This window comes from Felis catus, chromosome D2 (genome assembly GCF_018350175.1).
Source record: "Felis catus isolate Fca126 chromosome D2, F.catus_Fca126_mat1.0, whole genome shotgun sequence".
Taxonomy (NCBI): domain Eukaryota; kingdom Metazoa; phylum Chordata; class Mammalia; order Carnivora; family Felidae; genus Felis; species Felis catus.
This window is the reverse complement of record NC_058378.1, coordinates 71,050,038-71,077,507: the sequence shown is the minus strand read 5'-3', so window position 1 is coordinate 71,077,507 and position 27,470 is coordinate 71,050,038. Positions and strand designations below refer to the sequence as shown.

Below are 27,470 nucleotides of genomic sequence, written 5' to 3'. Positions count from 1 at the left end.
CAAACAAACAAAAACCCTTGTGGGATAAGGTTAAAAGTTGATAATTTTGCGGCATTGCTCCTGATGAAAACTAAAAAAAACTGACCTGTGAAGGGCAAAAGTACAAAATCTACGGACCACTGTTCTAAAACACCTCACAATGATGCTGACCCCTCCAATGTTATAATTACACGAAATTTCATTTATTCAAGCATCTGCCCTGTGCCCAGCACCCTGTCAGGTGTTGGGGATACAATGAAAAGACTCTGTAAGGTACACACAAGATGGGACAAAAGGCTTTGTAATCTCGCCAGTTTATCCCTGATGTCAGCACTTGCCAATTAATGACTGGCCCATTTATGCAGCTCATCAAAAGCCTAGCAGTCTGGGTTCCTGGGGGGCTCGCCCATTCGCTCTCGGGTCGTCTTTCACCTCTCTAGTTCTCGGTTTCCTTATCTGTAAGAACCTGGACATCTGAGCAAACTGAGGGGAAGGAAACAGCTATTGCAAGCTCCGGGGGGTAAACCAAAAACTAAATGTCAGGGGAAATATGTCACTGATGGTTTTCAGTCAATCAGGCAGATGTGATAAAGGAAAGGAGCCCCCCTCTCTTCCCCAGGATTTGTCGGGGGACCTAGTCTGGAAAATTCTTACACCATCAAGAGACAGTCTGGGGTCGAATTTCTACAAACAGCAAGGGCTGCACCCTCGGTGAAGAGCAGCCCGCCGAGCCTTGCACCCCCATCAGCAGCAAGAGGGGAATGGCTGCAGGTTGCTGAAAGCCCGCAGCATTTACAAATGAACTCCCCAGGCCTTTGCCAATTGCAGTGGTACCTCTAGGACGGACGGACGGACGGACGGACGGACGGACGGACAGACGGAGGAAAGGAAGGAAGGACGGAAGGACGGAAGGACGGAAGGACGGACGGAAGGACGGAAGGAAGGAAGGAAGGACAGAAGGAAGGAAGGACGGAAGGAAGGAAGGACGGAAGGAAGGGAGGAAGGGAGGGAGGAAGGGAGGAAGGAAGGGAGGAAGGGAGGAAGGAAGGAAGGGAGGGAGGGAGGAAGGAAGGGAGGGAGGGAGGGAGGAAGGATGGAAGGAAGGGAGGGAGGGAGGGAGGAAGGAAGGAAGGAAGGAAGGTCTTTTCTCAACAAATGCACATTTCTTAATATAACGTCACAATGGAAGCCAAACAGACGTTGAATTTTTACACCTGAAATTGTAAAACATTGAAAGGTTCTGGGGTTTTTGTGTGTTAAAGAACCTCATAATTTGCCAATTGTACAGGTTCTGATTATTCAGTTCCAAGACACCAGACACATAGCAGGTGCTCCCACCCAACAGCCGCTCTTGGCTGGAGAGCCATAGATTCCACGGGGGGCCAGGTGCCCTCCTCCCTTCTTCTCTGCCAGGGTGCCCACCCTGCTCCTAAACCAACGCCACCTGGCAAGTTTCAAAGGTGCAGTTCCGAGACCCTCCATTTACTCTCCCAGCAGGTGGCCAAGGGCGCAGCCCCAGGAAGGAGAAATGCAGGAAAGGGGGGCGGAAGGGGGGTGCCCGGGAGAAATCCCAGTATGAGAAGTCACAAGGACAAATCCCCTAGCCTTCCCATCGCCCAGGGGCCAGTCTCTGGGCCACGAGCCCTGCTAGGGCTCTGCCTGCAGAGGCTTCGCCGGGCACTCTCGCTGCTGGGAAAACTGCACAGAAGTCACCTTAACACCGCGTAGGCCCTGAAAAAGAGGGGCGCGGGAAGGGGGGCTTGGGCCCCCAAACGTTTACTCAAAAGGCAAGTCCCCTTCCGCAGTTTCCAGATTAACAGACTGTGCCTGTGCCAACCAACAGGTCGAGTTTAATACACGGTTCCCTTCTCCACCCACTGCCACCTAGCCCCTGTCCCCTTACCTGTGCTCCGCGCCCCCTTGGCTCTGCGACCCCGTGCCGGAGTCCCAAAAGAGAGGCCCCTCCCGGGCCCGCCACGCTCCCCGTCCCGATGCGCTGGCTGGGTCTCCCCGGGCCGGGCCGTCTGCAGGGAGCCCGGGGGAAGCGTGCGCCAGGTGCGCTCGTCCAGGTGCGCCAGGTGACTCCGGCTTCCCCGAGAAGCGCGCGGGCCTCGCGGCCGAGTTCAGGTGCGGCTCAGACAAAGCCGAACAAAGCCCGCAACGCCGCTCGGCCGCCGCGTCCACGCGGGACCGCACGGGATCCGTGCCGCTGGGAGGGACGGCTGGGGGCCGAGCGTCCCCACCCCCGGAGCGCGGACAAGTAACCGGCTCCCCTCCCGAGGCCGCTGGCGGGGGCCCGGGGCGCGGAGACAGCTCCGGCTCTGACTCACCGGGACGAGGGCGGCGGGAGCGCACGGCGGGACGCGCGCGCCGAGGCTGCCGAGAGGGCCCGCGGGCTCGGCTCGGGCCAGGGGGCGCTGCAGGCCCGCGGGAGGGCGCCCTGGGTGGGAGCCACGTGGGGCACCTGTAGTTCTCGCCGACGGGAGGCGGCGAGCGCGGCGCGGGCCCAGGGAGGTGCATCGGGCGCTTCTGGGAACTGGGCCCGCATCGCTTCTCGCGTTTTTTAACACGGCGTCGGCCAAGAGCGGCAAGTCAACAGAAGTACTTACTTCTGCGCGGGTCTCCCAGCCTCTGATCGGTGTAGCAGGGCTGTGCCATCCGCTGCCGACTCCGCAGGGTTTAGTGCTCAGACCCGTGCGAAGATGTTGACTTTGGCATCGCTTCTATTTGGCATGGCAGTTGCCATTTACCTGTCTGCAGTTACTGCGGCTGGGAGGTAACAAGCGGGCCTTTTTGGCCAGCGTCCTCGATTAAGTCTAGAAGGTGCCTGATTTTTAAAACTCGGATGCCAGAAAGCAAAATGGCATAACGCCTACACATAGTAAGCACTCAGTAGGTGTTGACTATTACTGTATCATCTATAGTTTTCATAAGGCATCAATAAAGTGTCATTGCACAACGTGTGCTCATTGCAAAATAAGAAAATGCCAGTAAGGACCTTGCAGAAAAACACCTGTCCCACCATCCAGAGATAATCACTGTTAACGTTATGGTGTTACGTTCTTTCAGCATCCTTCCACTTGCATAAAAATTTACATTCTTTTTAGTTCGGTCCCTACATACCGTGACATACCCAACTTTTCTATTTCTCTTCTTGAACATGTTTTTAGCCACTACTTAATATTCCAATGTAGTTAACCTGCTGTTGTAAACATTAACTGTTAATCATGAAATTAGATATTTGTGCTTTTGCCCAATCACTTCCTTGGAGGAAACTGCAAGAAGGCAAATTTCTAGACTCTTGGGTATAGGCAGGTTAAGGCTTTTGATGTGTATTGTCAAACTGACCTCCAGGAAGATCAACCTGTTTCCTCTTTTCCATGCCCCTCTTCCCATTATTCTTGTAAATGTCAGTCTGATAGACTAATAACTTTTTTTTTAACGCTTTTCCTTTTTAACAAAGTTTTTAAAGCATTGCCCTTTGGTTCTCAGTTGGTTTCCAACCCTCTCAAAATCTGTAGTTTCTAGTGAAAGGGACCCATGGTCAGTAAATGTTGCAAACTTCACAGAAGTGGGGAAAAGAAGGACCTGTTTTTCACTTAACTCCTTCCAATAACATTTATTGAGCACCTTTTTTTGGTTGCCTGTTTTACATTAAAACGGAGCCACACCAGAGCAGGATAAGCCATGCAGGAGCACCTATGCAGGGGAAACTGGCCGCAGGTCTAAATGCTTGGCGGAAGGAGGGGTGGGAAGGGGAATTGTCTCAAAAACATGTAATGCAAGCCAAATAGGTCATTTTAAACGTTCCAGTTACCACATTTAAAAAGTGGAAAGAAACAGATGCTTAGTATTAGCCCAGTAGATCCCAAATATCTTGTGTAATCAATGTAAAATAGAGATATTTTATGCTGTCTTCAAAATTGTGTATTATACATTTATGGCACATCTCAATTTGGCCTGGCCACATTTTAAGTGTCCAGTAGCCACCTGTGGTGAGTGGCCTGTGTCTCTCCAGACAGAACAGAGGTTTGAGAAGCGCAGACCACGTCCTGGCCAAAGTGGAAACTTAACAGCTGACGGCCCTCTCCCCGACTTGGTGTGATTCGTTGCTAAGCCGGCATCTACCAGCACACCTTTGGCTAATCAGTTTACCTGTGAGAAGTCAAATTTCAATTCTGGATGTTCCTGACAGTTTGACAGCTTTAACTGGGGGGGGGGGGGGGGGGGGGCAGTTCACATGTTCATTCCACGATCAAGAAGTAAAAGGCTACAACTATAAATACTGGTGGAGATACAAGTTCTTTCAAACTCCTTCACATCAAAGTATAAGTCAGTCTGTCCCAGATGCCTATCAGATCTATCAGATGTGCATGGCGGCGGGGGGAGGGAGGCAAATGCAAGTGGCCCAGGCTACGGAGAGTGGTGAGTGGGAGACTAGCAGGGCTGGAGGTTTTTTACACAAAAGGCTGGGCAACTCCTCCTTTATGAAGATCTGTGGAAAATTTCAAGTCCCTTTGAGGGACCATCACCCCAAAGAGTCTGTGAGCCCCTTGCTTCCAAGGACTTGCCTTACTCATCGTTGCAGCCCCAATGCTTGCCAACTCTACACAGTAAGTGCCCCTTGAAAACGTGAATTGCCCCGTACAGCAGGTCTCGGTGGTGAACACACAAGGCATGGAGGCGACTGTGCATTTCACGCAGAGACAACAGGGGACCTGAGCACTCAGTGATACAGAGTGGGAGACACCCAGTGTGGAATGACCACTGCTTTGGAAATGAGGGAAATCTGGGATTCCCCATTCAGCTCCCCTACCTACTGGACTTGTGACAGAGAAAAGATGCTTCATTTTTGACTGCTCAGTTTTCTGGCCTATGAAATGAAAGGCTCAGGAGTACAACCGTTCTCAGATCTGGGGAAGCCCCCCATTTTTTGCACCCACTCCCATGATTTGGACCCCCAAATGATGAAAGCAAGGTGAAACACGCATGAAAAGCCCCAAAGGAAAATAGGTTACAGAGCCGCCAACATGGACTTCCCAAAACCCTCTCGAGAAGTGAAAGATCAGGAAACAGTGCGTATTCAATGGCCAAGAAATCATCCCAGAAGAAATAAAGGGCCTGATTCTGCAGGGCTCCACAGGCAGCAAAACCATGGCGCGGAGGGCAAGAAGAGAGAACAAAGTAGTGGTGGCAGGACATGAGGAACAGAAATACTGCATCTCAAAGCTGGAGACCCTTGGGCTTGGGGTAGACACCAATGGCTCTAAGGTTTAAAACATACAACCCAACTCATTAAGACAGTGAGAATTACACACAAGGTTACTGGATTTGTTTCTGGGAAATGTGATGCTTTCTGGCTCAATCAAGGAAACACATTATGTCTCCAAAGGCAAGGGCCTGAGTAACGTCAGTCATGCGACCCACACCCAAGACTGCGTAAGCACTCTCCTCCTTCAAACTGCCAGGACTTCCAAATTTTGTATCTCCCGTTTCACACATGAATGCCTTATGTGTTCACTGAATGCATTTCGAGAGGAATCTGGGCACACCCTTGGGGATGGGCTTCTTAGAATTAGCCCCACGGTCCGTCTCACTTCCTGGAAGGCTTCCTATCACTACAAGGTTTTAAAAATGGCATCACCTCAGAGTCTCAAGGTAAAAAGGGAAGCACAGGAAAATGGCCAAGGCTGGGCAGCTAAAGCCTTCAACGAAACCAATTCTGGGTTATCTGAAAGCTATTGCCAAGGTTAGAGAAGCTTCCCAGGGAAGATGGACTGCAGTGTCTAAACAGGAACTTGACCAACGAACGTTCAGGGCTGCAGAAAAACGTGTCCGTTCTCTGGGTGAGCCTCTACCGCTCCCAGCCTGTGCAGGTGGGCAGTAGTAGTCTTACTTGTAACTGAACTTCACTTTAATCCAGCAAGCAAAATCAACCTACAACTCTTAACTGTCTGTGTGGAACCACAGGCTGCCCTCCAATTTTTTATCTGGAAAAACAAAGCAAAAAACCATCCTTGAGAATCCTGTGTGCTTAATGAGTACACGCTGCTTGGGCGCATGGCCAGCTACAGGTCCACCGGCAGCTGAATAGCCCAGGCGTTCCTCTCTGGCCACCCCCAAAGGGCTCAATTTACCAAGTCCGGGAGGTAGTTGTGTCAGTGGTGAGCCCACCGGTTACACTAAGGGTCTACTGCTCCGGGCTAGCAGCCTCCCAGCACTAAGCCTCACATTTACTTAATTCCTCTCCTGGAATCTGGCTATTTAGAACCCTACAGACAAGGATCCTCACCTATTGGTTTTCTGGAGCATTTACTATCTAGTAAGAGAGCTCAAGTTCAGAAAAGTAATCACCTTCCCTCAGTTTTGAGACTTTTACATTTCTAGTTGCCCCAACAAAAGAATTCTACCAAAAGAAAAGGCGTATCGAATATACCTCCACAGACACACTTTCACCACAATATTTACATGTCCTCTGCCAAGGAATAATTTGTTTGGTTACATGGTTTCAGCAATTTTGTGCTTATCTAACTGAAGTACATATTTTGAGGGAAACTGAACACCAGATGTGATAGATCGCACATGGTGCTGATGAATAATAAACACCGCATTTATTTCAATCTCAGGAATGTAAATGGAGGTCAGTATATACTTGAATGTGAATTAATAATGTTAAAGTAGGTCCATTAAAGATAGAGCTATTGCTATTGCTAGCTATTGCTAGACCCAGCAATTGCACTAGGAATTTATCCAAAGGATACAAGAATGCGGACTCAAAGGGGAAAATTCACCCCAATGTTTACACAGCACTATCAGCAATAGCCAAATTATGGCAAGAGCCCAAATGTCCATAGACTGATGAATGGATAAAGAAGATGTGGTATATAGATTACACACACACACACACACACACAGGAATATTACTCGCTGATCAAAAAGAATGCAATCCTGCCATTTGCAACAACGTGGATGGAACTAGAGTGTATAATGCTAAGCAAAATAAGTCAGAGAACGATAAATATCTGATTTCACTCATGTGGAATTTAAGAAACAGATGACACAGGGAAAGGGAAGGAAAAATAAGAAAAACAAAGGGAGGCAAGGCATAAGAGACTCAAGTACAGAGAACTGAGGGGTGCTGGAGGGGTGCTGGGTGGGGGTATGGGCATGAAGGAGGGCACTTGTTGGGATGTGCACTGGGTGTTATATGTAAATGATGAACCACTAAATTCTCCTGAAACCATTACTATGCTACATGTTAACTAGCTTGGATATAAATAAAATTTAAAAAAAAATAAAGTAGGTCCAGTATAGTATCATGTAAAATGAATCCAGATCTCCAATTGTGAAACTACTTCCATAGACTGTCTTGTTCCCCAAAAGAGACTAATAGCTGAAACCTCATATTAAACTCCATTTACTTTGTATTCAAATTTCCAGCACCATGTAAAACCACAGAATCTGAAACTTTCAGACCTTTTTAATGTTCTGACTTGCTTCTCTACTTTTCCACAATGAAAAGGTCAACTTTGTGATTCCATAATTTCTATGTGTATTCTCACTGTGGCTAGAATTGACTGAGAAGGAACTAAGCATCCAAGGCTCCAAACATGTACAAATCAGAAAAAGAACTTAGCAAAATAGTGACCATAAGAACACAAGGCTGAAAAGTGAAAGGATTTTGAGCAAAGCAGCATATATTTTTATCTAATAAAAGCACAAGGGCTCAGTTGTTTAAGCATCTGACTTCAGCCCAGGTCATCATCTTGTCGTTTGTGAGTTCGAGCCCCACACTGGGCTCTGCACTCACAAAGCAGAGCCTGCTTGGGGTTCTCTCTCCCCCTCTCCCTCTTAGAATAAACTTTAAAAAGAAGGCATATCAATATTTGAACTTGTTACATGAAGAAAAATTCCATTTAATCTGGCTGGCATACATTACCAGTAAAAGCAAAAAAAAAAAAAAAAAAAAAAAAAAAAAACAAAACAAAACAACAAAAAAAAAAACAAAACCAAAGACCAAAAAAACAAAAACCCAAAAAACCCAAAAACATTCTTTGAGTTGGTAACCTCTTCTTGGTTAGGAGTCTGATACTAAATTACTAAATCATGGAAAATTTCCCAACAGAAACTTACAGGCTGACAGGAAAGTCAGCTGGCCCGTAATTCTGCACATGTTTTAGGAGCAACTAAGATTCCTTTATGTGCTTCAAGAAAAATGCATACTCTAATTTTTAACTTAACTGCATTTGTATTTCAGAAAATGTAAATTCTACCTACAACGAAGTCTAGATGGCTGCAGATTTGGAAGGGTATGGATGTTCTGTAGAAGCAGAAAGAGAAAGTCCCTTCCGCAGCTGAGGAGCGGTTGAGAGCCTGAGGATAGACTCTGAGCCCAAAAGGCCACAAGAAAAGAGATCCGAGTTGGGATGGAGACAGCAGCTCACGATCTCAAGAGTGGACAGGAAAAGAAGAGACAGGACCGAAGCAACAACAAGCCAAGGAACATTTATTAAGTGGAAGAGGCAGATGACGACAGAGCAAGGCATGTTTTATTACCAAGTATTTCAAACATACAGAAAAATCCAAAGAAACTCATGCATCTATCAACTAGATTTATCTGCTAGTAATATGAAGCCATATTTTCTTCAGTGTTACCTTTAAGTCCTAAAAATTTATATTCACAGTAGAAAATCCCTATGTATCTCTTCCCGATATCCTCATGAATGCCGTATGAAACTTCCACGCCAGACTTATTTATTCGGGAGGAAGAACTTAGAGGGAAAAAAACAAAACTCCCCAACCCAACAGAAGAGTGGCAAAGCAAACAGAAACGGAGGCACAGAAGACAACATTCGCGATGAACACGCGGGGTGCCGTGCTGCCTCTAAGTCTAGCCTTCGTTGTTTCCTTTCTGCTAAGCGTGTATCTCCGGGACAGACTGCTTCTGAAAGAGAAAAATCAACTCTCAATATGCCTTATTAGAGACTCAATCACTCTGCTTAATTTCTAAAGTGCAAGCAAACCAAAGTGTACATTCAAGTCGGATCTGTTGCAGAAATGCACCGCCACAGCATTGTGCACGAGCTGCCGTGGTGGTTTGGACCGCCCTGGACCAAAGCGAAACACAGCTGTGTGCACTCCCCTTCCCATACAGAATGTTACAGTGACTTGTGTGCTGAAGCACTTATTTATCACGTCTGAGCCACAGAGGACAGTCTTCGGTTCCTATCGCCACACCATTCCTAGTTGGGCGATTTTACAGTTATTTAAAAATTTCTCCAATAAAGACTAAACACTTCAATTTTAAACACATTTTCTCTGTATCTAGGAAAAACATTTTAAAAGAGTGAATATTCGGGGCGCCTGGGTGGCTCAGTCGGTTGAGCGGCCAGCTTCGGCTCAGGTCATGATCCGTGAGTTTGAGCCCCGCGTCGGGCTCTGTGCTGACAGCTTAGAGCCTGGAGCCTGTTTCAGATTCTGTGTCTCCCTCTCTCTGACCCTCCCCCGTTCATGCTCTGTCTCTCTCTGTCTCAAAAATAAATAAACGTTAAAAAAAATTTAAAAAAAAAAAGTGAATATTCAACTATACTTCCACCACAATGAAGTATGCTTAAGCAATCATGTATGTAATTTTTTTCTTTTTTTGTTTCGGTTTATCCATTCATTTTGAGAGACAGAACACGTGCATGGGAGGGACAGAGAGAGAGAGAGAGAGAGAGAGAGAGAGAGAGAGAGAGAGAGAGGGAGAGAGGGAGAGAGGGAGGGAGGGAGGGAGGGAAGGAGAGGGAGAGAGAATCACAAGCAGGCTCCGTGCTGTCAGCACAGAGCCCGACGCAGGGCTTGAACTCACGAACCGGGAAATCATGACCTGAGCCGAAACCTATAATCAGACACTTAATCAACTGAGCCACCCAGGGTATCCTGTAATTTCTTCTAATGTAACTCCTCAGTCTCACGTCCTTCAAAACTGACTGAATCTAAGGACATGCAGCACAGCAGACGGTAAGCAGCAAGGAGCAGCAGAGAGGGTTCAGCTTTGAGCCTAAGACCTGGTTTTGTGTGTATCCAGTGCAGCCATTTAAGCTCTTTGAGCCTTGGCCTCATCTATAAAGTGGGGTCTTACTCTCTTTCCAGGACTACTGTAATGATTACGTATGCGACTAGATGTTCAAGTGCTTTTTAAATAATACGTAAGGCATTATACTATATTCAAAGTGTAGATAAAAATATGTATTTATTCCACAGTAAAGGAAAAGCTAGTTCAACTACTAGTCTTTAAATCACATCTTGGTTTTTTGTTTTTTTTTAAGCAATGTCTTCAAGACATTGCTTAGAAACAAGAGAAAATAGAACTTTCATCTCGTGCGGGTTAGCACTCTCAATATCCTTACAAAAAAAGGCTATTACACAGGTAAAAATGAGATGATTTGGTGCTAGGACTAAATTCCAGAAGTCCATGTCACTGCATGTCCGTTACCCTACAAAATTATCAGGAAATTTAAGATTTGACTTTACATTTTTTTTTAACTTAAGATCTTAGACTCAAGCACACAAGACAGTAGTCAATACTGAAAGCGAGTGCATCAGAAAGGACTGAAGGCTGTAACTGCAATGGCAGATGAGCATTTATTAGAAATAACCCAAAACTTGTAAAGAAAATCAATCAGGAGACAAAACTATTGCTCTAGCAGCGATGACACTCCACTCAGAATTCAGCTGTACTTTCTTAGGAGCAGAAACAAAATAACTGTACCTTCCCCCACGGAGAAGGAGAGAGCACGTGAACTCACGGACAATCACCAGGCGCTCAGAGGTACCATCCCGTGAGCTACTTGCAAAAAGGTCTGACCCAGGCTGTGCTGTAGCCGACAAGAGTGCACGGAGTCAGAGACCCTTTGCTTTTGGCTGGAATTAGTAGGAAAGACAATTTCATTTTAATCAGAAATTCTAACTGACCTCTGATCACAAGGTACTTCTGAGGGCTACCTTCGAACAAAGCATCCCAGACCAAAAAAAAAAAAAAATAATAAAAATCAATCAATCAATCAATCAATGTGGGGAAACTGTTGTTCCAAACTCACCAATTATCATTGTTACACACTAGAATCACCACCAGAGAGTAGGCTTTGTTTTGAAATGAAATATACTATCAGTGAAGCCCATTTTCCATTCTTGGCCCTTTAAAACCTCTTCACAAAAAATGCTGAACATTTTTACCGCAACATGCCCAAGTGAGAGTTAATTTCACCCCTAAGACACAAAGAATCTGAGGTAAAGCTTTACCTCACAACAATTTTTACAAGTCCCTCCGTGCCATCAATAATGTAAGCATTCGGAACTGAACAACAGTGAGTGGTTACAACGTGAACACCCCTGGACTCAGTCCCATTAACGGCCAACTTCAGATCAGCAAATAAAACTTGGCAAGGCAACAAACACATTACAACCAGACCTCAAATCATTAGGTCGCAAAATGAAGAATAGCCTCATGACGTGGTTCATGCCATGAGTTCTACCCTGACATGCCTTGAGATGTCCCGTTGGTGGTGACGGAAGTGGTGAAAACATCAAATTTAACTTACTTAACTTCTCAACAATTTTTTCATTTCAATAAATTTATTTTGATTGGTTGGATTGTTTAAGAGGAAGAGAAGAATCTGTTCATGTTTTTCAACCTATGGGTGATAAAGAAATAGTATTACTTCATTTCTAAAAATGTAAGAAGTATAATTTCACTTCAAAGAAACTCTACCCACCTGTTTCCGTAACTCTGTGCAACAGCAATTCATCCTACATGTCTTTTCTAGAAGCAAATACAAAAAGCCATCAGATCACACACACCATATGTAACAAAAACACTGACGAAACACTGAAAAACACTGAATTTACACAGCTCTGCCCCTTAGGCATGGGTTCTCACTATCAAGGACCTAATCAATTACTTCCCTTTTGGGCTTTAATATTTTCTACTACTGTGTCCTAGTTTTCACCAAATTAATGCCCTCATCTCTAGGATTTTAGGTCTTTTGCCTATCATATATGGGATAGCTTTTCAGCCGAGGGCAGGCCTATCAAGTAATCCTCTTGTGAGATATCCAGAAGATCCAATCTCAAAAGTGCAAACTCTCCTCACTTTGGTCAGGGTCGAAAGTAAGTTGGAAGTAATTCTGAATGCCAGACATTTCTAAAGCTCTCAGCATCAATGTATCAGCAATGCTGCTGAGCCTAAGCTAAGGAAAATCTGGACCAGGAGGCCTGCTTCCACCCAGTAGGTCCCCGTGCCACTGGATTTACAAAGGACAGGGAGGAGGAAGGGAATGTGACCACACAGAGTAAGGAAAGACCAGGTCACCTACACTGATTACACTGCTTCTTAATTACACTTACATCTGTCATTAATTAAACTTGAAAACAGATACCTGTATTTAAAGCACTTTGCTTTTTAGATGTGATGTTTTTTGCCAGGCCGTAAGTCACCAGCTTATCAGCTATACTGACAGTACCATTTTCACAGCATTTCTCAACCGACACCATATGGACATTGTTGGTAATTCCTTTTACGGAAAGCATTACACTCTGATTCAGCATGAAATTTTTTAGTAGTTCTATCACTAATTGCGAGCAGTTTCCATTCAATTCTATTAGTCCTGGGGAAAAAAACTGAATATTAATCAAGTGCCTTAAAAAAAAATTTACATACATCATCTAAAGATAATAAGCAAAGGGATGTCTGAGTGGCTCAATTGGTCAAGTGTCCAACTCTTCGTAACAGCTCAGGTCATGATCTTGCAGTTCATGAGTTCAAGACCCGCCTTGGGATCCATGCTGGCCATGTGGAGCCTTCTTGGGATTCTCTCTGTCTCTCCCTCTCTGTCCCTCCCCCACTTGTGCTGTCTCTCTCTCTCTCTCAAGGTAAATAAATAAAAAGTAATAATAAAGAAAATAAGCAAAAGCCTCACTCCAGCTGAGTTTAGGTATGCTTTGATGTACTACTGCTGTTGCATTAAAAAAAAATCACTCGATAAATATTCATTGATCCCTATTGTTTATCGAGCACTAATCTGAGTCTGGAGGGCACAAAACAGAAAACAGTTGCTGCCAGGGACATATGTCCTAATGGGAAAGGCAAACAATAATAAAGGTAATTTTCCAACTCTCTCCCTGAGTCAAAACCAAAGCAGACTAGGAGCCAATGAGTGAGCTATTATCTGCTGGGACCGCTGGGTAACAAAATGAGGAGTGAAAGTAAAAAGCTACGTTAGCATTTTTGTTCGCTTTACTCAAACACCAAAGGAAGGAACTGAATATCAATGCAGATACAGTGCACAGTGAATTAGCCCAAATGGTGTCATCTGAATGTCTCTTGTCTCTAAGAGCCATGACAGAGCAGAGAGGCCCTCAGATTAAGGGTCAGAAGGCCCAGTTCTCCCAGGCACTGCCACTTCTAGCTGTGCAACCCGGGGCCAAACACAATAACTGAACAACAATGGGCTAGCAATATAATTTTTGTGAGAATGAAATAAAGAATAGAAGATACGAAACTTTTTTGGTAAACTCTGCTTGATGTTTAGAAATCTGGGCAGTTATTGAAATGCCCATTTGACTCAGACATAGGGCTATAAAACAAAGGGAAAACCACACAGACATCTCAACCGGAAAGTGACTTAACTGCCTACCTTCAAGTGAACATTTAATAATTTGGAAAGGAAGCTCCAGGTGGCTGGTGGAAATTGGCTGCACTCTGGAAAAAGGCAGAGTTTCAATGTTTCCATAGTCTACATAGAGCACTTTCACATAAGCATCTGATGTCCCCAGAACAATGGCACGGTACCAGAAGTCATCATCTGAAAATATAATGCAATCTTAGGTAAGAAGGTACATTCAATGACTCCCTCCCTCCCTCCAGATGGTTATTCAGTTACATTTACATCACTGAAAATTTTTGATTACAGTCCAGATGAAACACAAGCATCACCTCCACTCCTTCCAGAGCCTACTAAAAAGACAACTGCATGATTAAAAAGGAAAAAAGCACAAAACCACAAGGATAGAGAACAAGACAGGAGACAACACCGGAAGCTGGAAAGCAGATGCCTGAATGGAAATGAGGTAGCAGTGCTCAAGCAAAGCTGGCCTGGTCCTGGGGAAGCAAAGAAGCATCTTCATTTGCATCTCAAACCCCCAAGCCTGGACAATCAACCCATTCAAAGGCAGTAGTAAGGATGAAGCTGAACATCAGGCCTGGGTAAAGGAAGTGGACCTCCTTCCCAAGACATCGGAACAGACTTTAGTTTATAAATACATTTACACATAACACTTATTTCTTAAGTTGCTAAAGAGAATGATCTCTTTTATGTTCATGGGTTTTAACAAAGCTTCGAATGCCCTCTTCATTTCCAGCCAACTGCTCCTACTCAAGGACAGAAGACTAGAGGTTTCTTCTCCTGAGAGGATGAACCAGACTACTGGACTCGGAAGCATGAGGCGGCACAGAGAAGGAAGTTTGCCAAGAACAATGTCAGGAGAGCTACCCACTCCAAGCAGGAGACACCAGTCCCAAATGAATGCACTTCAAGATTCTCAACAGCAGGAGTCCTGGTGAAATGGACGGGCCCCATCACCCTACAGTGAAGGCCACCAGAAGCTTCCAATCAGATGCCCCATTGTAAGTGAACAGCAAAGGATCACCAGACATTTGAAGTAAGCCTCCGACACGACGGAGAAGATCAGAACAAACAGGAACTCTAGGAATCGGGAGAAGACTGAAAATTACAACGATGTTAACATTCCCAGAGAAAACACCTTCCACCCTTGGAATACCAAGACATTATTAAAAACACACACTTGAGAAGACAGACAACAAAGCTACTGAAACTAGAAATGTGGTACCAGAAGTTAAAAACTCAGTAAGCTGGGAAACAAAATTGAGGAACTCTCTTGAAAACAATGGAAAAAAGTGAAAGAGAAAACAGGAAACTTAGCAGAAGAGTTTCAAGTCCAACATTAGAATATTTGGAATTCTTAAGAGAACAGAAAATCAAAGAAGGGAATAAAAAATTTTCAGAAAAATTTCTCAGAACTGAAGCTCACAACTTTCTAGCTTTAAGGGCCCAGCCACTTACGAGTGCCCAGCACGACAGTGAAAGCCAATACTAAGTCACATCATGAATTTCAGAACAGGATGAAGACATTCCTACAAGCTCCAGGAGAGTTTGGAGACAGTTTGGAGAATCTAAATGATCCTTCTCTCTTGACCAGCAATAGCTACAGCTAAAAAACAGTAAAAGCGGACTGGCCTGTCTGGCTTGGTCAGTAGAACGTGCAACTCTCCGGGCGCCTGGGTGGCTCAGTCGGTTAAGCGTCCGACTTCGGCTCAGGTCATGATCTCGCGGTCCGTGAGTTCAAGCTCCGCGTCAGGCTCTGGGCTGACAGCTCAGAGCCTGGAGCCTGCTTCCGATTCTGTGTCTCCCTCTCTCTCTGACCCTCCCCCGTTCATGCTCTGTCTCTGTCTCAAAAATAAATAAACATTAAAAAAAAAATAAAATAAAAAAACATGTGCAACTCTCAATCTTGGGATTGTAAGTTTGAACCCCATGTTGGGTGTAGAGATTACTAAAAAATAAAAAATAAAAAAAACTCTTAAAAAAAGAAAAAAAGCAATGCCTTCAAAAATTTAAGGGAAAGATTATTTCCAATCTAGAGTTTTAGATCTAGGCAAGCTATCAATTACTTGTTAGGGTAAAGCCTTTTTCAAACATGGGAGAACATGGGGAGATAAGAGAAAATTCATCTTACGTGTATCTTTTCTCAGCTTCTGAAGGATGGGATATATACCCAAATATTAGGGTAAACCAAACGTAAGGAATTCAGAAAACAAGGTGAGATGAGGGAGGGAGAAATTTGGCCAACAACGTCAGGTAAGAGACAAATCCATGAAACAAAAGGGAATCCATCACCAGCATGACGATGAAGGAAAAATTCCAGGGTGATTGCTCAGCCGTGAAGGACAAGCAGTCTAGATAGGAGGCGCAAAGGCCACAAGAACTGACAATATGATAAAAGGTGATAAAGTACACAAATGTTCACTAAGAGAATTTATACCAATGCAGAGAACTGGAGATAATCAGCGAAAGGATACAGACCACTGGTAACAACAACAACAAAGACTGCAAAAGAGATATGTAACCATGTATCTCATTACATCATGGTTTACTACACAGCTGTGAACAGTGTTTATGCAAAGTTCTAATAAAGTAATAAAGAATACTTATCTAACCAAAAATTACGATAGATTTCTATCAGAAGAAAAGGAAGGAGAATGTAGATCCAGTTGTCATACAAAAGGAAACAAAACTAAACGTAATATGGTTAACTGTAAATTTAAATTTAAAAATGAACACTATGTGGGCAATAGAGCAAAAACACTTTAAATTCATTGCTGACAAGGAGATGATGAATTGGCACTCACAAACTTTTGGCACATATGGACATTTCTTTAAGATACCCAGAGAGCAATATGCTTCTGGGACGTACAAAACAATTGACATCTTTTGACTCAGGAATTCCCAAAATTTCTGCCCAAGAATATTCACTCCAAGTGTTATTTTTATTCCTAAAAGAAATCTGTTAACATGAAATATTAAAACAACAGGACAGGGGCGCCTGGGTGGCGCAGTCGGTTAAGCGTCCGACTTCAGCCAGGTCACGATCTCGCGGTCCGGGAGTTCGAGCCCCGCGTCGGGCTCTGGGCTGATGGCCCAGAGCCTGGAGCCTGTTTCCGATTCTGTGTCTCCCTCTCTCTCTGCCCCTCCCCCGTTCATGCTCTGTCTCTCTCTGTCCCAAAAATAAATAAACGTTGAAAAAAAAAATTTAAAAAAAAAAAAAAAACAACAGGACAATGGTTAAAGTGTCCCTGATTCAACAAGTCGACTTTTCAGCGCAGTTACTTATTTTTTTTTTTAGCACATTCAGAAAGTTCTATAAACTTGCAACTCCTCCACATATAAATATGATATTATCATGTAAAACTGATTATCTGTAAGTACTGGTAGATACCTACCTATATCCTTACCTAAACATAATTCATGGTTATGGAACAGAACATATGAATTAACAAACAACCCTGCCTTTCTTAATTTCTCTAACAAAATGAAACGTGCACTTCAATAACAAAACACACAAAATTTCATGTAAAAGAGAACAAAATATTTCCCTTTAATATTTTACCTCAAAGACCCTTACTTGTGTATCTGGCACAGCACACATCTCCAATTTTCGGTCGGTAAGACAATCGACTATTCTGAGCACTGCAATATTCTCCCAATTCAGCTGTCAACACGCACAGTCTTTCCTGATTTTCTGAAACACAAAAAAGCAATTTCCTGTGAGGAAATTTTCGGTGCTGTTTAGACAGTATACAAAAAGAATGTTAAATCGAATCACTTTAAAGACCCTGTTTACATTTACATGTGAAGAATCCACGAAACCACTAGTGGCCCTGGCTACAGGCGGGCTGCAGTGCTGGGCGGGAGGACGAGGGAAGCCTTCAGAGCACTCAGTTCCACACCGGCATGGCCATACTCTACAGAAACTCACTGAGTCCCACTTTCACAATTTTCCCATGTAATTTTCAGTTAAGTGTGTTCTAGTTAATAAAACACAGTTCTTCCAATTCATCAGGATTCAATAACCCTACTTTCCACCTACACAGATTAAAGATGATTATTTGTAATGCTGGACATAGATTTAAAAGCCCTTGTTGGTATCACCACAATTTGTCGTCTGACAATTTGGACCTTGAGAGCTTGTTTGGAAGTTCTAGCAGGGGAGCACAGCTACTCGTATACCCTTGACCCAAGAACAGTCCTCCTCTATCAGGGAAGGTCGTCCTCTTTGACCAAGCGTGCAGCTTCGGGAGGGACGCACATGGAGCAGTGAGGGAGGAAGGGGACCCCTGCCTAGCCAGCCAGATCAGCCGAATCAACCCTGGCGATCAATGGGGTGACAGATGTCGAGCCAGATCGCCCTCACATCCTCGTTTGACAATTTGAAACAAAGATTCACTTTTCCAGCCTTCAAGTACCTGCAAATTGTTTTAAATTTGCACTAACTTGCACTAACTCTCTTTCTGACACTACAAGGATAAACTCAAATATGTTGAAAGAGATTCCTTAATATACACTTCCATGAAACAAAGAAGAAAACATTTATACATTACTTTTTTTCAGGATTAGGACCAGTGTAAAACATTTTTCTAAGTCTCTAAACTGTAGTAACACGGATTAGAAAGTACACTTTCAACATATCAAATTTTCTTAACATGTTAGCTTTGTAAATACAATTCAAATTAGATAGTATTTTTTTTTTTGAGAGAGAGAGAAAGACAGAGTATGAGGGGGGAAGGGCAGAGACAGAGTGAGACACAGAATCTGAAGCAGGCTCCAGGCTCTGACTGTCAACACAGAGCCCAATGCAGGGCTCGAACTCACAAACCGTGAGATTATGACCTGAGCCAAACCCAAGAGTCAAATGCTTAACCGACTGAGCCACCAGGCCCCCCATGTTTTTTAATGTTTGTTTATTTTTGAGAGAGAGAGAGAGAGAGAGAGAGGGAGAGACAGAATGTCAGTGGGGGAGGGGCAGAGAGAGAGAGAGAGACAGAGAATCTGAAGCAGGCTCCAGGCTCTGTCAGCACAGAGCCCAACGCAGGGCTCGAACTCACGAACCATGAGATCAGGACCTGAACTGAAGTCAGATGCTTAACCAAGTGAGCCACCCAGCCGCCCCTAGATATCTGTTTTTAAGCAAAAAATTATATAGCAATTAAGGACACGATTTTCTAATATGAAATTTGTTATCAAATTGGTTTCCATACAACACCCAGTGCTCATCCCAACAGGTGGCCTCCTCAATACCCATCACCCACCCTCCCCTCCCTCCCATCCCCCATCAACCCTCAGTTTGTTCTCAGTTTTTAAGAGTCTCTTATGTTTTGGCTCCCTCACTCTCTAAACCTTTTTTTTTTTTTTCCCTTCCCCTCCCCCTTGGTCTTCTGTTAAGTTTCTCAGGATCCACATAAGAGTGAAAACATACGGTATCTGTCTTTCTATGACTTATTTCACTTAGTATAACACTCTCCAGTTCCATCCACATTGCTAACAAAAGGCCATATTTCATTCTTTCTCATTGCCACGTAGTATTCCATTGTGTATATAAACCACAATTTCTTTAAGAGACACGATCTCCTTATAAAAACCTGAAGGTTGGGCAGGTGCTAAATGCAGGGCATTCCCTTCATGTTCACATTTGTGTTTGAGTAACTAAATGTGCCTTAAGTGTTAGGACGGTCAATTCTTCCTTAAAACATTGAATAAGACAAAAATCACCAGCCTCCCCTCTCCCTCTTACTTCTTAAGGAATTCTCCAGAGAAGTGTTTTCATTATACAGTTAAAAAGATGCGCATCAATAGGTCTCAAAATTTGGTTTCTTACCTGACATCTCATTTGGTAGAGCATAAAACAAGTATGGGTTTACGATTTCTAATACGGTTGCTTGCACAGTTTTATTCACTGGCAATTCTATTGTCCTCCACTGCTCAGCTGAAGACATGGCTGAAAACACAGAAAACAGATCTTGCATAAAATAGACTAAACTTGGTATTCTCTCCCAGTTACATATCCATTCAATTTATTCATCAACTGCTGATCATCAACATTCACAAATTCCTAACATGAAAATCTGTATTTTCACAAAACAATCTATTCAATTTGAGGGATTTTGTATTACAAAAGAGTCCAATCTACTGACCTACTGCACTCCAGTGTTACTTCTGTAGTACAATATAATGTAATTATTTTTTTTCATATTTATTTTTGAGAAAGAAAGAGAGTGTGTGTGGCTGGGGGGGTGGGGGGTGCAGAGAGAGGAGGAGACAGAATCTGAAGTAGGCTCCAGGCTCTGAGCTCTCAGCACAGAGCCCGACACGGGGCCCGAACTTGTGAACCACACTATTGTGACCTGAGTTCAAGTCAGATGCTTAAACAACTGAGCCACCCAGACACCCCTATAATGTAATTCTTAAAACTGGTTGAAACTTTAGGGGATACATAATTATATGGTGCAAGATTACCTGATAAGTGACTACACTAAAAATGAGTATGGTGTTACATAAAACCATGTTTCAATAAATATTTTCATAACCTATTATTAACCTATTTCCACAAAGCATGTATTTCTAAAGAAAAACTGCATCATTTGGAAAGAAAAACTTTCATAACCTGTAAGAGCAAAGGATACATTAAATAACAAATCAAAGGTTTAAAAATGTTACCTTGAAGCCCCAGGGCATCAATTTGAAGATCATGTTTATTAACAGGCCTATTACTTCTCAAGCCTTTACATGGCGAACTAGTTTTTAAGACCAGATGTTCTTCAATCAGAACATCACTGATTATTCTGGGGTAAGAAGTGGAGACATCAGTGAGCTCAATTCCCACTCCCTGTCCAGTGATTTCAACCACTCGGGCTTGGAGTTTTATCCCTGCAACACACATCTGAAATCTTGTGATGGCTTCTTTAGTCCAGTGTCTGTTTTTCGGCTCTATATCTGGCAAAGAAGACGGCATTAAATAGGATTCCATGCCCAAGCTGCATTTTTGCTTCAACGGTGTCTGGGACTGGGTCCTTGTTAAGTACTCCCTTCGGGTCAGCCATTTTGGTATCTTTTTTCAACGTTCAATTACATCTCTACATCCCCCATGCCCGAGTTACAGATACTGGCAGGTGTAAACATACCGCTAGGGTTTTGGGTCACTCAGAAACTTTACTTTCCCCACTGAAGTATCTTTACCTGGCATTTTTCCAACAGGCAAAAATGGGATTATTCTAGAAGCCACCATCGTGTTCTGTTACATACACAATGATGAGTTACACCAATTCTGCTGGTAGGAGACGCCAACCACACACCTTCACTTCTGCGGGCAGTGTTCTAGTGGTTAATTTCAAAATGTTATTTTAAAGTACTTAACCAAAAATTATTTTTCTGATAATTGTGGTTTATACCCTTATTTTTACAATGGTGATCCTCAAACTTGAGTGTGCATCTCAACTCTCTAGAGGGCTCGTTAAAACAGATTTCAGGGGCCCATCCTAGATTTTCCAATTTAGCAGCAGGTCTTGGTTGGGGACAGAGAATCTGTAATTTGAGTAAGTTCTCAAGTTGATGCTGCTGGTCTAGGGGCCACACTTGAAGAAGCATGGACATGAAACATGGTATTAAGAATAATCTGAAACATAGTAAGTAGTAAGCAGAAAGAAAACACGCAAAAGGAAAAATAAAACGCATCTGTGCTTCTAGACATGAGCACTATTAACATTTTGGTATCCAACCTTCCGTAATTTTCATGTGTGTATGGAATGACCCACATACACATAATACCGATTTCTTTTATAAAGAAACCTTTGTAATAATAGTAGCTACTGTGTGGATATGATGCCAGGTAGTGTTTAGTGCTTTATATTTTTTATGTCTTTTATTCTTTTTTTTTTTATGTTTATTTTTGAGAGACAGTGTGGATACCAGCATGAGCAGGGGAGGAGCAGAGATGGGGAGAGAGAGAGAATCCCAAGCAGGCTTTGCACTGTCAGCACAGAGCCTGACACGTGGCTCAAGCACATGAACTGTGAGATCATGACCTGAGTTGAAATCAAGAGTCAGATGCTTAACTGACTGAGCCACCCAGGTGCCCCTATGTCTTTTATTCTTAATGACTCCTTGAGGAAGGTACTATTATTTTCCAAGTGAGGAAACAGAAGCACCAGAGAGTTTAATTAATTTGCTTAAATTCTCGCACAGCTAGTAGGGAGCAGAGTTGGTTCCAGAGCCTGTCCTCTTAACCACAATACTATCCTGCATCTCTTATAACTTGTACTCTTCGTATCTGCTACACGTTAATGCCCGGGCAGCAAGGGCAAACACTTAAATCCGCCTGTGCAGGCCGGGGAGCCTTTGTCCTCAGCACCCACTGGCCCCTCACAGCACCATCTGAAGCAGGTGCTGAGGTTTTCAACCCTACAGGTCATCACTGAACCCATCCCCTGCCTAGCTGCCTGCGTTGTTTTGCTGCTATTAACAGCAGTATAAGGAACATCCTTGTAGGTGAACTTTGTGAGACTCCAAGATCATTTCTTTGGGATAAATTATTACAAGTAAAAATGCTCAGACAAAAGGCAGGACACTATTTGAAGCTCCTAAGAAATCCTGCAAAATGTCTTCAAGAGGACATATCAGTTTTCATTCCCATCTCGAGCCCAGAAAAGCAGCTGTTTCCCTCCTTTTAGCATCTACACTCAACACTCTGGCCAGCATCTTCAAAAGTACGTTTCTAAATTTTATAATATGAAGCAAGATCTTCTAGCTCACATGTTAAAATTATAGATGTTAATACTTAAAAGTACATCTACCCTAAGTATTAGAAGACAAGTTTTGAAAGCTTATTCTGCACCATACCTGCTAACCAGCACCGTATCCCTTGACACGGAAGTTTTAAAAATTTTGATGGGATCATTTGGAGTTCATCTGCAGTAACTTCTTCCATGTTCCCATAATCCACAAAATGGACTTTAACATTTCCAGCTGGCAAGATTTCCTTGACTAACGCACGATACCAATTACCATCACCTATATTTAACACAAAGTTTGTAACACAGAACATTATTTCCTTTCTATGAACATTTGAAATTTTTATCTCCAAAGAAAAATCCTCTGTGTAAAGTAGCTAATAAATCTGCTCTCCTTCTCCAGATGATGCCTCTAGTTTTCATTCAGAAATCCCCAGGAGAGTTATCGAAATTTGTTTTTAGAACACATCCAAATTTTTATAGCACACTTTAACATTAATCTAATATAAATTTAAGATTTCACTCATCACCTATCCAATAAACAGAGCGTGAAAGTGAAGGTAAGACTTAATAACCTTAAATGTTATCTGTCAATCTGGAAGTTTTATAATACTCTCATAACTAATGACAAACTGTTTTACTTGTTATTAGTAAAATCATATAAAAATAGTAGAAAAACTCATACGATGAAATTAAGGGGTGGGGCGCCTGGGTGGCTCAGTCGGTTAAGCGTCCGACTTCGGCTGAGGTCATGATCTCACGGTTCATGAGTTTGAGCCCCGCATTGGGCTCTGTGCTGATGGCTCAGAGCCCGGAGCCTGCTTCAGATTCTGTGTCCCCCTCTCTCTCTGCCCCACCCCTGCTTGTGCTCTCTGTTGTTCAGAAATGAATAAACATTAAAAAAAATTTTTTTAAGAAATTAAGGAGTCTCATAAAATATACTTCCAAACTAAGTATATACACAGGTGACCAGAAGAAACAATGAACCTGCAGTGAACCATTATCTAACTTACTTTAATATCAGAGATTGTGGAAAGAAAAGCATTTAATGAAATTTAACAAATGGAGGTAAGGAAGTTCCATTTGGAGGTTCCTTGTTACAAACAGAATATTAGACATGACACTTTCTGCATTCATTTAGTCTTGATTGTGAGAAATACTTGCTTAAACACGGGGAACAAAATACACATCAAAATATGGGCTCAACATCAGGAAACAAAACTTTCTATCAAAGTCAAGACTGTACCAACTCTAACTTACCTGCAAAAGGAGCACAACACAGTTGCCCTATTTCTGCTTTAAAATCATTGGGCACCTTCTGCTGGCAATATTCTGCTAACGACTTATTCAAATCATTGAGTTTCTTTAAAGCTGAAAATGCAATACACATACAGCATTTAATATTTAAAAAAGCATGCAGAACACAGATTTTTCCTTTTAAGTTGGAAATGTTTTGATCATAAAACCTCAGGTACATTCCCAAACAACTATTAAGTATACCAGATGCTTTTCTCTTTTTCTCATTAAAAAAATTAACTGGGAAAGTAAGTCGTAATTAGTTAAAGCTCTTGGTAATCCCCAACTATGGCATGGTTACCAGCACACCAGAGCACGAACTTGTGCACAGGGCTAAGGACAGAGCGTACAAGCCTGTACACAAAGTGACACACAAGCTTATATGTCCTGGAGGAGGACATATAATGAATGACTGAGTGGATGGCACAGACATCTGCTAGGGAAACGCAGAGAGGTGAGCTCTGTGTGCTGCTTTTACAAAGAAATAGGACAGAGAAGGAGAGGGTATTCCCGAAGAACCAGAAATGGCCCTGAGGCAAAGTACAAAATTAAGCAACCAAAATTCACCTGGTGGGAGCAGTTTGGCGAAGCAGGGAAGTGGAACGTGAACCATGAGGAACATACCAGCACTGTGCTAGGAAAGTACACACCATGGAGAGCTTTAAATGCTGAGTCAAGGGGTCCCGACACTACACAACAACTTAAGGGAAAGCAGCTGCCTTTTACGCATGTGGCAAAGGCCCCTTCACAGATACAGAAACTATAACAAGTCAGAGCTGTCACCTTTCAGTTTTACAAAGTTTAAGAAACACTACTGAAAATGGTGTGGGAAAGGCGTGTGTACGTGTCTGTGGGAATTAGCTTGGCCGGCCCCCTTGGGTATACTCCAAAGCACGAGCACATGCATCCTTTGTCTTAATAATTACACGGGAATTTGCCCAAACAACACACTCACAGAATAAAGCCAGAGAACACAAGGAATGTTTCAATAACAAGAGGTCGGATAAACCCACACAGTGAAACACCACGTAACTATGAAAAGGGAAACAAAACAGCAATGCGGCATCCTGGACTAGACCCTGGAATAGAAAAAGGCCATTAGTGGGAGTAGAAAGAAAAAGGACATGTCCCCATCTCAGTTCGTGACTAGGTGCCCATGTTGTTCTCTCAGTTGTAACAAACGTACCACAATTCTGTGAGACGTTAACTATGGAGGAAGCTAGCTGAGAGGCGTACGGGAACTCTGCACCATCTCTGCCACTTTTCTGTAAATCTAAAATTATTCCACTATTAGAAATTTAATTTAAAAGACAAAAAGAATGAAGAAAGGACCATGTGGGGACAAAAGCAAAGTGCAAACATCACAGCATTTACCGTGTATGCCTACACAAACAGAGACATATACATTCACACAAGCATATGCATAGACTACTTCTGAAAAGATATTCAGAAAACTCAGAGGGGACTGGGAAACTTCCCACTCTACACTCTTTTTGTAACTTTTGAATTTTGTACCATAGGCTTGTATAATCACCTATAAAAAGTAACTTTAAAATGTTCACGTCTTATGCTATACGAAATAGTGATCTACCTACCAGATAATTCTGAAGGGAAGGATAACAGATCTCACAAATTGGGAGCCAGACGAGCTTAGGCACCTAGTGTCATGTCCTCATTTGGTAGAGAGGAAAACCAAGATTTAGAAAAGCTAAAATTAACGATGCTTACCAGAATAGCTCAAAAGAAAAAGAAGGGAAATACAAGTGTAAGGATGTGGAGCAACTAAAACTCTCTAACAAGCGTCATAATCATCACTTTGCAAACTTTCTGGCCTTCATTGATCAAAGCTGAAAATATACATACCCGTTAGGATAGGGCCACTGATTTCACTCCTGGGAGTTTATTAAAAAGAAACGCATACACACGTGCACTAAATTTGGACGGAAATGTTCACACCAGTATCGTTAAATAGATCAGAAGTAGAAACAACCCCCTAAACCTTAAAAAGAACCTTAAAAAGAACCTTAAAAAGAAATAAATCCACAGTACATTCACATGGTGGAACACACCGGGGTAACAAGACACAAGCTACTGCCACACATGGAAATGAAGAACTGATCTCACAAACAATGTGGGAAAAAAAAAGCAAGGAATACAAGAGCACACATTGTAGGATTCCTTATATAAAGTTCAAAACCAGGAAAAACTAATCTATGCTATTAGAAGGCAGGACAGTATTTACTTTGTTCATTCATTTTTGAAAGAGAGAGAGAGAGAGAGACAGAGCACAGCAGGGGTGGGGCAGAGAGAGAGAGAGGGGGACACAGAATCTGAAGCAGGCTCCAGGCTTTGAGCTGTCAGCACAGAGCCTGACGCGAGGCTTGAACCCACAAACTGTGAGATCATGACCTGAACCAAGTCGGATGCTCAACCGACTGAGCCACCCAGGTGCCCCAGTATTTACCTTTTCAAGAGAGAAAAGGGTAGTAATCAGAGGAGAAACGAAGGAAACTTCTGGATTCTGGTAGTGCTTTATTTCCTGACCTAAATGTTGATTATTCAGGGTTTTGACTTTCTGACAATGTGTCATGCAGTACTATTTATGCACTTGTATATATGCGTGCTATGCTTTAATATAATCAACCGTTAAATTTAATTTTCAAAAACAAATTTAGAAGACATTCTTTGAAATCTAACCTGGTTTAAATATAAAGAGCTTTCGAAAATAGAAATAATAGCTTAAAATGGAATAAAAGGCAACTATAACCAAATCTTTCTTGGAAGCAGAAATACCTATCCACTTGGCCCTTCTTGTAAAGACAGTAATTTTATTATTCATTAAACTCATCTCCAGTTATTATCTACATCAACGTATTTGTACAAAGAAATCAATGAGAAGAGTCAACTTACCATCCTCTTTAAGCACATGGCAATAAAATTCTCCAGGACTATATATCATGCAGACCACAACATCGACTGTTTGGTCAACAGTAAGTTCAACCCATGTCCACTCCAGTGGATTTAGTTTTGCTTCTACACCTAAGGGAACTGTGAAAATAAATGAACATTTTGCAAAACAAATGGTCAAAGTGGGGATGGGAGGTGGGGTCAGTGAGGTATCTGCATTTGAAGAAGAACTGAATTTCCAGTGACTTTCTTGGTGACTTTAAAGGAAACAATCAGTATTACAACTAGCCATAACTACCTCACTGAATTTTAAATTCATATGTCTGACCCTTCAGCAGCTAGTGACCCATAAATTTTTTTTTCAGCTCTCAAACACACTCGTATGTATATAAATGAATGCCTGGATCAAAAAGACAAAGGGCACTTGGGTGGCTCAGTTGGTTAAGCGTCCAACTTCAGCTTAGGTCATGATCTCAGGGTTCATGAGTTCGAGCCCCACGTCAGGCGTTGTGCTGACAGCTCAGAGCCTGGAGCCTGCTTCAGATTCTGTGTCTCCCTCTCTCTCTGCCCCTCCCCTGCTTGTACTCTGTCTTGTTTCTCTCCCTCTCAAAACTAAACAAACATTAGTAATAATAATAATAAAGACAAAAAGACACAACATCAACTTTTTTTTTTTTAATTTTTTTTTTAACGTTTATTTATTTTTGAGACAGAGAGAGACAGAGCATGAACGGCGGAGGGGCAGAGAGAGAGGGAGACACAGAATCAAAAGCAGGCTCCAGGCTCTGAGCCATCAGCCCAGAGCCCGACACGGGGCTCAAACTCACGGACCGCAAGATCGTGACCTGAGCTGAAGTCGGACGCTCAACCGAGCCACCCAGGCGCCCCA

General features: G+C 42.9%; 2 protein-coding genes across 13 annotated transcripts in view; both read right to left on the bottom strand.

Moving 5' to 3' along the window:
* VWA2 (von Willebrand factor A domain containing 2) overlaps positions 1-2,372 on the bottom strand; it is a 46,064-nt gene extending 43,692 nt beyond the window's left edge. For 2 of the 5 annotated variants that reach the window (XM_045040706.1, XM_045040708.1), the window contains exon 1: positions 1,883-2,370. The gene's annotated coding sequence lies outside the window, so the exon portion shown is untranslated. Of the gene's footprint in view, positions 1-1,882 lie in introns of all 5 variants that reach the window. The other 3 variants (XM_045040707.1, XM_023240966.2, XM_045040709.1) reach the window with 3 other exon arrangements.
* A 6,138-nt stretch (positions 2,373-8,510) lies between these two features.
* TDRD1 (tudor domain containing 1) overlaps positions 8,511-27,470 on the bottom strand; it is a 50,333-nt gene continuing 31,373 nt past the window's right edge. For 6 of the 8 annotated variants that reach the window (XM_023240961.2, XM_023240962.2, XM_045040702.1 and 3 more), the window contains 11 exons: positions 26,585-26,722; positions 23,639-23,749; positions 22,488-22,658; positions 20,310-20,585; positions 19,471-19,590; positions 17,221-17,337; positions 13,656-13,823; positions 12,399-12,626; positions 11,736-11,782; positions 11,562-11,654; positions 8,511-8,923 (listed from right to left, as the gene is read on the bottom strand). In XM_023240961.2, coding sequence (XP_023096729.2) covers positions 11,562-11,654; positions 11,736-11,782; positions 12,399-12,626; positions 13,656-13,823; positions 17,221-17,337; positions 19,471-19,590; positions 20,310-20,585; positions 22,488-22,658; positions 23,639-23,749; positions 26,585-26,722 — 1,469 coding nt within the window. In that variant the 3' untranslated portion in view covers positions 8,511-8,923. Of the gene's footprint in view, positions 8,924-11,561; positions 11,655-11,735; positions 11,783-12,398; positions 12,627-13,655; positions 13,824-17,205; positions 17,338-19,470; positions 19,591-20,309; positions 20,586-22,487; positions 22,659-23,638; positions 23,750-26,584; positions 26,723-27,470 lie in introns of those variants that run through there. The other 2 variants (XM_045040701.1, XM_045040705.1) reach the window with 2 other exon arrangements.